The sequence below is a fragment of the Culex pipiens genome, chromosome 1 (assembly GCF_016801865.2).
Source record: "Culex pipiens pallens isolate TS chromosome 1, TS_CPP_V2, whole genome shotgun sequence".
Taxonomy (NCBI): domain Eukaryota; kingdom Metazoa; phylum Arthropoda; class Insecta; order Diptera; family Culicidae; genus Culex; species Culex pipiens.
Genome location: NC_068937.1, coordinates 118,358,276 through 118,372,196, shown reverse-complemented (window position 1 = coordinate 118,372,196; position 13,921 = coordinate 118,358,276). Strand labels below are relative to the sequence as shown.

General features: G+C 37.0%; 1 protein-coding gene across 1 annotated transcript in view; it reads right to left on the bottom strand.

The window, feature by feature from the left end:
- The window catches only part of LOC120426233 (scavenger receptor class B member 1), a 60,357-nt gene extending 46,664 nt beyond the window's left edge, over positions 1-13,693 (bottom strand). The window contains exons 1-2 of the mRNA XM_052706760.1: positions 13,354-13,693; positions 10,556-10,733 (exon numbers count right to left, since the gene is read on the bottom strand). Of these exons, the coding sequence (XP_052562720.1) occupies positions 10,556-10,598 (43 nt within the window). The 5' untranslated portion in view covers positions 10,599-10,733; positions 13,354-13,693. The remainder of the gene's footprint in view (positions 1-10,555; positions 10,734-13,353) is intronic.
- Between the last annotated feature and the right edge of the window lie 228 nt (positions 13,694-13,921).

The following is a 13,921-nucleotide window of genomic DNA, read 5'->3' as shown; positions in this document are numbered from 1 at the left end:
ACGGAGAAAAAAGAGTTCCCAAAATCGTGAACAAGCGTGAAGTTTCTTAAAATCGTACCATGGGATTTGAACACTTTGTTCGTGGTTCCGAATTTCATGAACGCTTGTTCACGATTTTGGGAACTCTTTTTTCTCCGTGTACTACAAGAATGACATTCGAAACTTTTTACAAGACTCACACATTGGAAACTTTTTATACATCGATGCAAGGGTTTCCAGAAGCATTTATTACTTGCCAGTCTGCCAATTAATTACTCAAATTACTGGGTCAAAATGATTAATTACTTTAATTACTTAATAACTTTTCACTTTAATAACAAAAACGGATCAATACTAAATAAAATTTTGGTATTTCTTTCAAAGACTCTAAACGTAATATTAAAATGAAATTATTTAAAAACTGCTTATCCGATAGCTCTACTCAAATTCAACAATAAATTTAAAATCGCTAAAAATCAAGAGAAGAACTCAAAGTATCAATTTTTGCTCGAAGTTTTCAATTGTGATAATTTATTAATGTTCTACAAATATGGATTATATTATATTATAAGAAAATCTAGGAGTTAAATTTTTAGTGATGGAAAGACCAATAAAATCTCGGATTTTTTCACTGTATCTTAAATAAGAAACAAAATTTTATCCGAGTAAAAAAATACAAAAATAAAGTAAAATTCATAATATTGTTTCCGACTAGAAATGCAGACAAACGATAAAAAATATTTTCAAAATTATTCCTATAAACATATGAAACACAAAAGCTTACACACCAATTTCTCATTACTGAATTCTGTTAAATTTACTGAAATCTGCACTACTGAAATTTTCAGTAAATAAAAACTTGCTGAAATTTCAGCAAACTTTGACAGCTCCATACAAAATTTAACTTATGTTCAGCGAAAAACTAACTGAAAATTTCAGTAGTACAGTTTTCAGTAAATATTAACTGAAAACAAACATCAGAATTTGCTGTGTATAGGACCTTTTCAAATAAAATTCTAGTATGTAATAACAGATTATTAACCAAAATTAAAAAGATTCGTTTAATAAGTAAAATTTTTCATAATATTAAATTTCTTTGATTACCCATTCATTACTTTTTATTACTCGAATTACCAATGATTGCTAAATAATCTTTGAATTACCGAATTACAAGCTTAAAATCAAAATAATTAATAATTATTTGCCAGTCTGAGGCCTTGCTGAAAACCCTTGCATCGATGAATTTAATTTTTGTTTTGGCCACCAGATTGAGCTAGTCACTAATAAATTTTGTGATCCATGGATGTTTGAAAAATTTGTTGGTGATTTACATCTGTTTGTCTGTGGTTTAGGGATTGCTGGACTGTAGATCGTTAAAATAGGTGAAAAAACATTCATCTTTAAAAAAAAACGACTTCTTTAAATCGCTAAAAACTGTTCAGTTTCAACTCCGATCAATTTGCACTAGTCGACAAAATTGAAGAGCGTTAAATTTCACATTAGAATCTCACACATGACTAATTTCCGACCCAATTAACCCCAACTTTCGGGACAAATTTTAAATTTTGCATTTCTTCATACATTTTTGACTCAAAATTGACACAGAAGTTTAATTTTTCCTAAGAAATCGAGTCAGAGGGTGTCACCCCATATTTTTCTAAACGATTGTTGTCCCCGTACTGTCCATGCAAAAATGGTATGGTAAAAATATTAATCTGCATCTTTTGAAGGATGTTTTTGATCAATTTGGTATTTTGGGCAGAGTTGTAGGAAAAAAATTGGATTCATTTTTTTTTTAAACAATCTGCTCTTTTGAATACAAACTTTTTCGGGAATTTCAAATCTAGTCAAAAGTAAGTGTTTAAGCCCTTTTAAAAATTTATCCTTGATCATAAAATTTTTAATTTTTTTTTTTTTTGGAATTAGAAGAAAATTCACACAATTTGGTCAACCCAGTTTAATTACTGCTGTAAAAATAAAAATATCAAATTATTCGTTAGGCCGTCGTTAGGTATTTTTTGAATTTTCTGCCGAGGGGTAAGCGAAACCATAAAAGTCATGGTTACATAAGCTTTGAAAAATATTTACAACGGCCTTACACAAATATAAACACCATTTAAATTTGTTTATCTTTAAAATATTTAAATTTCCATCACTGACTCATAAGCGTGATCTGTTTTGCTAAAAGTTTCTCAGATCGATCTTACCATGTGGTGATCATTTTTATGAGCAAAAATTTGAGCCAAATCAATGCAGGTTAGCCTGTTTATTGCTCTGCACCGATTACACGACCTCCAAGGACGCCTTAAAATCGAAAACACGAAAAAAAATCATACATAATCAAAAACTCAAACCAACTAACCAGCTAGAATTAGACTCTAATTTGGACCATTTGGGTTGAACTGATCATCATATGTATTGATCAAATTATGAAATAAATTTAGAGAATTTACTATACTAACTCATCATGTCCACGAGCCTTTTTCCTCAGCCAACACTTTCAAAAGCACGATTTATTGAGTCATAACACGTCGTACGCAACGGTTAAATGTCAACGCCGCGTCACACTCCCGACTTAAGCTGTCAACCGGTCGCTCATCTCGGCGCGCTTCGGACGTGTCGCGCAGATGTTTTCTCTCCATCTATATTTTTGGCGATAAAGATCAACTACAACAACAAGTTCAATGTCGCGTGGCGTTTTGTGTGCGAAAAAACGGCATTTTGGCACTTCCTCAACGGATTAGGACGCGCGCATTTCTGTGGTTACGGTACATAAAAACGTGTTTGTTCCGCAAAAAAAGGCCAACGCAAAACGGTATTTCCCCGCCATCTACGGCCGGGGTGGATCAATTTACAAATAATGTATGTTTGTTTGCCCTGTCATATGATGAATGGAGCAGAGCACGTGCCCAGGAAGGAGGAAGTTCCGGTCGCGAAATGCCGCAGCAAATTAGTTCTGGAGGTGCAACCGCCATTAAGTCATAACGCCGGGTATGAGTTATTAGGCTTCATCACATCTCAACTCAACTCGGGGGCGATGTCCTCAAGCTCAGTCATAACGATCTTCGTAACACGATCGAGAGGACGAATTTGTCACTGCGAGTTATAGCGACTATTATGGTTGAGATGATTTATGAGGTAGGGTAGAAGTGAGTTGAACAGTTGACCACTTGTTATTTCTTCTATGTTTAATTACGTTTGAGCAAGTGATTAGGTAAAACTATACAACAAAATTCTTAATTCATTGTCAATTAGTCATATTTTTCATCCTGCACTGCTTAGTTATGCATAAACGTTGCATAGGCATTCTGAGAAAGATGAGAAAACAAGCCTTAAGTTTTAAAAAAAATATTGTTCGTCATCGAAGGTTAAAAAAATGATCATTAAACCAATTTAAAAAAAATAGAATCTGTTTTTTGGTTCAATCTTTTTAAGGAGTTTTCCAAATCATCAAATATTAGATTGAAAAAGTGGTTTATTGGTTCTTTATAAAATAAACTCCAGGCATCATTAAATAAAATACTAGTTTATTCTACCAATGTAAAAAAAAAAAAAAATTCTAAAACGTTGCTTAATCCACCTTTAGGTGGATGGTGCCTTCCTCACATTCATAAAGTGAATACACTACAGAGCCTCAAAAAAGAGTATAAATAACACGGTCTAAAAACTAGTGTATTAAAAACATTATGCGAACAAGGGCAGTAAAGTATTTATTACTTTTGATAGGGTTGTCAGATTTTCATTCTTTTGGACTCTTTGGAAAGATCTCTTGATTACCCATCCAACGATAGGTCGCATGGTAGAACCGAACAATGTTTTCATCAAAATATGTGAGATCCTCTAAAAAGTGTATAAATAACACTTAAGTGGTTATAACTTTTGATAGGGTCGTCAGATCTTCAACGTTTTGGGCTCGTTGGAAAGGTCTTTTAAATACCTTTCTAAAAATGTATAGCATGACTTACAAAAACCACCCTTTTTACAATCTTCCGGACTTTATTCGAAATCGTTATTTAGCATATCTTTTGAAGTACTTTTCTAAACTTTATCTTATGGGATGGATCGCATGAGACCAAAACGGTCTAAATCGGTTCAGCCAGTCCGGAGATAATCGAGTGCATTTTTTTCGGTGCACGGTCTTACAGACATACACACGCACAGCCATTTGTTCAGAATTTCATTCTGAGTCGATAGGTATACGTGAAGGTGGGTCTACGAGGTCGAATAAAGAAGTTAATTTTTCGAGTGATTTTATAGCCTTTCCTCATTGAGGTGAGGAAGGCAAAAATGGAAATGATGACACTTTCTTGCCATAACATTATCGGATGTTACTCCAGCTTCGAGCACCAACCCGACCTGTTAAATGCTTTCGTACATATAAACTTCCAATACTTGCGTAAACGTCCGTGGTTCCCGAAAAATTCAATTTGCACATTAAATAAAAATTCCCCACGCATAATTTCCAGTCATCGTAATGGAAAAAACACCTGGATGTGAAAAATATTGACGCACTCAAATATTTGCCAGCATTCCGTCGCCAATTAGACTCAAATAAATAACTTTGAGTTATGAAATGTCACCAAACAAACGATGACTGTGGCAAAATGATCCAAACTCGCTTTCAACCAGGTTGACGCACGAAATTGAAGATCGGTTTCAAAAATTCAAGTAGCAAAATCATTGCTCCAGTTGGCAACAGATATTCGCAAAATTACCTTTTGATCATGCGCTTTCTTCCTCTCTCGAGTGTGAACAAATTCTTCAATTCTGGCAAAAAGTCGGACGTGATTATTTGCCAACTGCCAACAATTGACTCACCGTGCTTGAGACTTGTTGGCGCTCGGCACACAGAATGAAACGGAGAGTTTGCTTTTTTCTTGAGCCGACAAAAAACCCAGAATTTTTGCTTAATCTGTTGGCACAATCGATTGAAATGTTTGCCGATTGATGGCGGTGTGCAGCCGGCACAGAGGGGAGATGATTGAGACTTCGATCACATTTGATACTAATTTATAGAGAGGGAATAATGATATTTTAAAAGGTTTTATTTATCGCAAGAATATGATGATTCACGAGTTGATCTATCAAAGAATAATTCTTCCTCAGAAATCACATTTGGATATTGGTCTCCCGTCGACTACTACGGGGATTTTTACTTTCACCGTACTAGCGAGCATTTACGTGGAATGCATAATAAAAGCGTACTTAAGCCTGCTTTAGAGCAGCAGATCTTGAACCGACCACCCCCTTGACAAAAGATCTACTAGGAAATAGATGCACCGTTGCCAATTAGACTCCACTCTATCTGACAATTCCGACGATGTTGATGATGATGATGTTACCGTACTATAATGCAACGATACAATCTGCATCTGGTGAGTGCGGTAGCTCTCCGTTGGCGCGCGCGATTAGCATATAATTAGAATCGATTTAGTCTGAGACTCCGACGCGAGTTGCGCGTGCTTTCGTGGTCTTGGAGCCCTGCCCTACGCCAAGGGCCATCATTCCTCGCGCAATAAAAACCAACCAGACACAATCAGTCAGAGTTCAAATGCGAAGGAATGTCCCCGGCGCGGACTTGATGATGTTCCGGGGAAATTGCCGTCACGAAACGCGACTATTACACTGGCTGGTTCCCATCAGGCAGTGGGGTTCGTCACTTGTTTTCGCTCAAGTCACTTCCGATGTGGAACCAGATTCCGAGCACTCCAAATGTGTCTACAACCGTGTCTCGTACCCGCGGTCACATAAATATTTAATGTCCCCACGGAGATCATGAGAGAGCGCTGCCACATGTATGACTTGAGAAGAGTCAACGGACAGTTCGCGGAGTGACGATATCTTTGACCTTGCCCCGCGGCTACCTTACCAGGTGGCCAAGAGCACAAGACTAGTACAAGCGATTAAGTTCCATTTTTATTGCGCTTTTTCCATTTCTTGTTGGCTGTGTGCACTCTTCAAGGTAGAAAGCGCGCGATGATCTGGCGATTCTGAGAAATCGAAGAACATTAAGGCAGTTTGATCTTATCATATCATACACATTGTAAACAGTCTTAAGTTCCGAGACTTAATTAAGTCATCTTGTGAGATATAAGTTGATTAAACAGCATACGACAGTATGGTCACATTCTTTAATGAAAGATTCACCAGCAATGTTTCAACAAAAGTCATCAGCTGTCTGGCTCAACGCTATCCTTGGCGTATGGAGAAATATTTACTCATTTACTCGGACAGCCTAGCCAACGAATAATGAAAGAAGAAGCTGTAATAAAACTACGGCAAGCCAGCATGACTTGACAGAGTATGAAAAAGGTTTTTGTCAACATGCACTGCACAAACTAAGAACTAGGTCCATTAGCACTTACCAAGCCAGAATTAAGAGAGAGAAAAAATCCTAATTTATTAATCATTATCTTAAAAAGTAAACCGAGTTTTTCTAATAAAAACTTAACTACATCAAATTAACTTACATCAAATTAACCAGGAGATAACATTTCAAAAAGGCGTATCAACAATAACGATGCCAATTAAAAACACTTGAACTTTCACATTTACTCCTAACCAATCAGAACGGCTGTCAATTTTATTGCCTTTGCGTACCTTGCAGTCAATAAAAGGGGGGTTCCTCGGTTTGTCAGGAAATGGAATTAATTTTATGACAGTTGACCCTTCTGTCAACCTTATTAACGATTGCAGCGGGAACGTCGCGTGTGCCGCCAGGCGGCTCTCACATTAGTCAGGCACATCGGACTGTTAGTAACTGCTTGAGTTTTTTGCTCATCAAAAAAGTGTAGAGTACTTGACTGCTATTTGAAGTTAAATAACATTTAATTCTTTGTGATACTTCCGTTGTTTGCTTTCAATTTGCAATTCTTGCGATAACTTTGTAACTTTGCAACAAAATTTCAAAAAAAAAATCAACAACGCCAAAACTCTACCGCCGTGCGAAATCGTGCTCGCGAGTTCACTTTTATTGCCCCCTCAGCGAGAATGCTAAGCTGAAACGAGTAATCGCAAGATAAACATAGAGCACCCCCGGCCGATCTTTGACAAGGGTGTGGACTGTACCGGCCGGCCGCAGCAGCACAATCAGCCGACGCAAGCCGTGTACAATCAGCAAGGGGGAGGCGCATGGCCCCCGGCCAGGCCAACCCCGCTCACGTGGGAGAGCCTCCCGCGTGTGCTCAAGGATGTGCATATTTTCAGCAGGAAGGTGGATCAAAAATTGATATTAAATTGGAAATTTCTGAAAAAGATTTCAATCTGTTTCCTATTGCTTTTTCAATTTTAAATAATCTTGGCATATTTCAGAATTGATACATTTAATTGCCTTAAACTTATAACTTACTATTTTTTGGGAATTTATTTTCATATTTTTGTGTCTTAAGTTAACATATCATTCTGACCGAAGGTCAATCAAAAGGTACGATGTGAAATTTGCTTTCAAATAAAGCTGTTTCATTGATCAGTTAGTATGGTCTGTCGAAGGCGAGCAAGAGATTGATTAAATTAAGAAACTATCACCAACGGTGTGGACATCCACCCATGCGTATGAATAAATCACATGTTTAAATTTGGATCCGTGGTTGGCTCTTGTTTGCATGAATGTGCCTTAAAATTTAGCGCAAATATGATTCATAGAAAATCGGAAACTCCCACGTTATCAAGAAAATTTTGGACCTACATTTAATCAACTTCTCAGCCAGCTTAGATTCACTTTTTTGACAATAACAGAAGAAGGTTTAATTTAACACAGCTCGTGTATAAATCCTCAGTCAGCATAGATGAAATCGTCTCATTTTGTTTTAGATATTTAAATATTTTAATAATAATTTATTAGCGCTGTAATACAGACTCTTATTAAGAGTCTGATGCAACAAGATTTTTATCACAATCATCTTAGTATCTTCAGAATTTAACCAAAAAAAAAATGGCCAGCTTACATTTTTTTTTATCGTGGACGAGCGTTCACTAATTTGGTACCCGTGGTATAGGGGTAAGCGTGGTTGCCACTCACCCAATCGGCTTGGATTCGATCCCAGAAGGTCCCGGTGGCATTTTTCTAGACGAAATTTGTCTGATCACGCCTTCCGTCGGACGGGGAAGTAAATGTTGGCCCCGGTCTAACCTAGAGGTTAGACCGTCTGCTCAATCCAGGTGTAGAAGTCATCTCCCTGGGTTCTGCCTCGGTGGAGTCGCTGGTAGGCTGTTGGACTAACAATCAAAAGGTCGTCAGTTCGAATCCCGGGGTGGATGGAAGCTTAGGTGTGAAAAGAGGTTTGCAATTTCCTCAACAATCAAGCCTTCGAAAACCTAGTTTCGAGTAGAAATCACGCAATCGAGAACGCCAAAGCAATGCTGTAGAGCGAATAAAATTTGATTAGATTTTTTTAGAGCAAATCCATTCCATTTCATGGTACGTTGTTTTATAAGCATACCATAAACTCAATAAGATTTGTTCTTGGTTCCCAATTTTTTGATCACTTGTTCACCGTTTTGATAATTGATTTTTGTCAGTGTATGCAAATATTGCTATGATTTTTTGTTCATCTTCTGAAGTATTGTCCTAAAAACAATTTTCAAAAAGTTATTGTTTTAGCTTTGTTATAAGGTAAACACTTTTATCTGCCTTGGCTTGACGTATTCAAGTGTAAAACTGTCACCTGAGGACAATGGCCTCTGAGTGCAAATAAATCTCACCAAAAGTGCTTAAATTTGTAACCGTGCGAGCTCCAACCTGTTTTTGAATGACGCAAATCTGCACAGAATTGCGGAAACGACCCAGTAATCGTAGGCAACGACGAAGTTGACTTTATAGCTGTCGGCCACCATTGCTAGTACCAACTACTAGTGTCTTCCTTTTTATCTACAAGGAACTTCGCCGCCCTGGGCTCCTAAGTGTATGGAAGTATGGCACGGAGGGACGGCGCCGAATACCCATTTTTACACAAATGATTTTAGAGCGCCCGCCGCGGGATTCGAACCGGCGACCTCTGGATTGTGAGTCCAGTGCGCGGTCCGATTGATCCACACGGGCGGGACGTAATCGTAGGAAAATCTTGTTAAATTGTACGAATAATCAACCAGGGAGTTCAGAGTGAGTCTTTAATGCAAATTGGATATAGTTAATAGTAAAAAGTAGTTACATAACTGTCCGGAACATTTAACCCTCTAACGCCCATGGTTACTCCAGAGCACCACTAATTTTTGCCTTCAAAACTCAATTTCTCTGCAACCATACATTTTTTCAACCTCGTTCAACCTGCGTTAGTTTATATAGAATGTTAGCTTATAACCAATATAATTTCATCCAATTTGGTCGATCCAGTTACGAATAATGTTGAAAAACGTAAAAAATCTCGATTTTGCTCTGGGCGGGAAGGGGTTAATAAGCAGTGTTTGTAGCATGATAGAGGAACGTTCCTTCGCCAGGTTAACGATCTGGTTCTATTTTTATAAAATTTGCCGATTCTCACCGAACAAACAAATTACTTTCAAAACTTTTTATTGAAAAGCTGCTTGCTGACGTCCGATCACACTATTTATTTCTTATTTACGCATTGTTCAGTGACATTGCGTACACAGCAAAAAAAGTTGAATTTTGGAAGGTTGAAAGTTTGGTAGGTTGAATATTCCATATTTTTGAGTAATATTACATAAAAATGTGTAAAAATGTGAACCCGATGAATATTCATCAAAAACTGATGAATATTCATCATTTCCCGATGTAATATTACACATTTTTTTCCACACAAAATCTGTGACCATTTCCTGATGAATATTACCAGCATTTTTTTTTCTTTGTAGGACATACATTCGAATGTAATTGAACAAAAAGTCCCTTTAACACCAAGTTTCGAAACCATCACCAATTTATTGAAAAACACACATTTTTTCTGTTGTTCAAAAATGAAAAAGGCTTACTGCCCCTCCGTCACTAGACATCGCAAACTGGACCTCATATTCGTGATCAAAGAACCAAAATAACCCTTTAGAGCAGCGATTCTCAACCTTCTTCTCGGCTGGTACCCCCTGGCATTTAAATCAAGTAGGCCGCTGCTTTAGAGCTATTCCACGTATGCGTATCGTCTCCAATCACCAGCATGTGGACTTCCGATCAACCCAGAACTACAGTAATTGACGTTCCTTCGATTAAACTGGGTCGTACACATTATTGAGTTCAAACCGGTTTCCGGTGCGGTGATCTGTTCTATCAATCGCTGCGGTTCGATAGCGTTCAATCAGAGATTATCATTCACGTGGTTTCGCCCGTGGTTAATTGGTCAGAGCCCTTTGCCGGCCGCTCCAGGCTAGGTTATTACCAGTACGTCAATGAACGTTTTTGCGTATCATCCGTTGGGGGCTTCCGAGTTGCGGTTCACACGTGTTTGTGTGTGTGTGACGCTAAGTACAGGTTCGGGGCTGAACTTGAACAGTTTCAGAGTTTAAGGATTTGCATACGCCCTTTTTGAATTGCAAAACTTCAAACGTAATTACGCAGCTCAAAATAGATTGTAGATCGAGCTGTCACGTTCACCAAATAATAACACTAACAAACCAACCAAGGTCAACTTACGCTTTTGGCCAGCATCCATCGGGAAAACCGGTGTGGTCGTCATGGCTGACGGGCCTCCAAAATCCTAACCACACCACAAGAAAGTTTATATTCTACCTAAGCTGTCAACGTTTTGTATTTTTCTATTGCGCAGACACTTTAGCCGCTGCCATTCTGAATACTGCAAATTTGGTTATTCCTGAAATCGAGAAAAGAAAAAAAAATTGTTAAGAAAACAAATATACAAATGAAAAAAAAACACTCAAAATTATTCAAAAGCAGATACCATATCGATGCCTCTGTGCTCTCTTGTACTAAGCTTGCTGGTTTTCCTATCTAGTTAGCATAAGAGAGCACAGAGGCATCGATATGTTGTAAAAATCGAATATTCTCTTTCAAACTTAGAACAACGGAAGTGCTACTGATATTAAAAAAGGCAAATCTTGAATAGTTAATCAACCGAATTTGTGAGATCCACCAAACTCAATTAGACACCGCTGGTGATGCTGGTGTTAAGTGTCATCACGGAGCGGGTAATTTGTCAATACTCTCGTACGGTTCTGGTAAGAGACTTCGGAGTAGGTAAAGGTACTACATGGGATTATATAAACGCTCCTCATCTTCTTTCTGTTACCGTAGTTGGACGCTTCACTGCAACCGGCAAGTGGGATGTACTTTACGACAAGAAGTTGCATAATACGTGAGTGGACTTTTTACAGAAATCCGTTAATAAACGCGATAAGCTGTATTCAAATGTTAAACCCATTCTAACACTAAATCTTTTTTTTTATCAATTAAATTTTAGGAAAGAATTTATTTATTCATTAATTTTGAAGACATGCGAGGCGAAACGAGGCTTTTTTCCGATGACGAAACGAAAATTTGAGTATAAAAACAAATTTCAAATTTTAAATGTCAAAGTGCTTGATATGCAATACTGAAAAAAACATATAACTAGATTTAATCAAAACTATTAACGTGTCGATGCCTCTTGTACTAAACTTGCTGGGGTTCCTATGTACATAGTTACAGGAGAGAGCACAGAGGCATCGATCTGTTTATTTCAGCAAACAAACAGTAGACTTTCTAAGAAGAAAACGGTATTACACAAGAAAAACCTTTTTTTATTAAGGGCAGTCAACAAATTGCGAAAAATTGTAGAGTTATTATACTTTGCAGATAAATAAATGTTAATTATGTAACTCACTTATATATTAAAGGTAATAAGTCAAAAAGTATGCACACTACAACCAAAAAGCTTATAAGATTAATTTAAAATAATGTAATTTTCCCTTCAAAAAAATATGGAAAACATTAAATATTTTTCTTTACAAACGCACTTCCCCATTTCCCAATATTGGCTCGGACCAGATAGTCAAAACAATATTTTTTTCAGCAACTATTTTTTTAATAATGATAAGACACGTGCAATCTACTGCAAACAATTTAATGTGGATTTTTCTGTGTTAACCAACGTGACCAATAAAACAACAAATAACAAATTAATAATCACTCTAAGCATGAATGAAAAATATATATTTTTGATTGTCAATGTACACTATCGCAATGAGTTTGTTTTTTTTTAAAGAAAATAAATCAAAGCTTAGAATTACAACTCTCTGGTTATTTTGCAATACGACATAACAGCAATCGCGACCTCCGACACTTATTTGTTTTTTTTTTTTCTTTGAAATTATGCAAATTTTCATTGTCTTTGCAAAAAGAGCATTAAAAGAACGAGCATTTAAAAGAAGATAATTCTTAAATAAACCGAGAACCGATTGAAAAACGGCTTTGTTTACAACTGGCGCTTAGGACCTTTTGAAAACTAACCCGAAAACTGTACAAGAGTTCAAGGCATTATATGACACATTTTTCACTTGAATTTAAAACCATGGCTTGAAATCACTTCTTTTTTGTTTTTTTTTTCTCCCTCCCCCTTGGCCATCCCTTGATTTTTTCAAATATTTGCATCGGCCTTTTTTTAATTTAAGGCCTTTTTTTAATTTAAGGCCGTTGCAAATATTTTTTGAAGTTTATGTCCCTCGACTCTGATCAAAGTCGAAGGGGGGGGGGTCAAAAAAATAAAAAAAAAGTATAAAAATTGAAATTACGAGCCATGGTTTCAAAATTTTAATGAAAAAAGTGTTTTAAAATGCATTATACACCTGTTCAGTTGTTTTGCCATCATTTGTTTCCAAAATATCTAAGTATTGACGAAAATTTAATTTTTTGCGAAAAATAAATTTTTTGCGTTGCTGTAAATAGGAATTTCATGAACAAGCCCAAAAATGCTGAATATGATTATCAATGCAGAAAAATGCATTTCAGATTGTTTTCAGTTTATTAGACTTCTATTTTCATGGATTTTTTTTAAGATTTTTGGAAAAAAAATTTTGCCTTGTAATTTATCAGACCGATTTTGAAGAAAGGGGGGGGGGGGGCGACATAAACTTTGAAAAATTACAACGGCCTAATTAAAATTTAAATACACACACACTTTTTTTTGGGTTTGAAAGAAGCATGTGGGAAGAAAATATACAATTTTAAAGAAAAAATCCAAAACCAATTTTGAATTTTTAAATATTTTTAATTTTGTTCATGCCAATTTTCTAATTAAGAAACTTTCCACTTCATTAAGCATACTTTAAAGCGTCTGATCAATTGAACAATCACTTGTTTTATGACAACTGAAACACATTTCCCGTGAGAAAAACACAACTTTTTTGCCTCTCACGACAACCGGTAGCCGTTTCCCAAATGAGTTCACCTGTTTTCGTTCTGATTAACAATTCCAAACTGGGATTTCCCGCACGTACCGTTATGTTTCTCACAGAACTGCAACACTACAGTTTTTTATAGCTCTGAATGGCTTTTTCCACTGATATTTTTCAACGCACTAAGTTCTTCACGCTACTATTCTCCAAAGTAATCACAGTTTTTCACCAACAAATATCACTGAAAGTCCTTTTTAGGATTATTCCACCAAATCACTCTTAAAGTCCTTCAAACCCCGTTACACTTTAATCCCTTCTCAGATTGCCACTCAAATTATCCTAATTAGTACAAGGAATGTCACGTTACGAGGAGAAAGAAGGTAGAAAAACGCGATCGCGCGCTCGGTGATCCTCGCCAGTTGAAAGTCCGCGAGAAAATAGGAGTCCAGCATCACCGGGCAAACGGCTTTTATACGACGGCAAGGAAGTGCGTCGCCGTCAACACTGAGCCGAGCGCAACTACTAAGCCGAGCACGCTGATACGACGCGCAACAACAACAACACCGCGGGCCAAGTCAGGTCAGGTCGCGAGAAAAGAAAGAACGAACGAAAGCGCAACAAAAGAACTTCGCGCGTGTGACTTCTAGGAGAAGATCGATCAGCTGGCGCC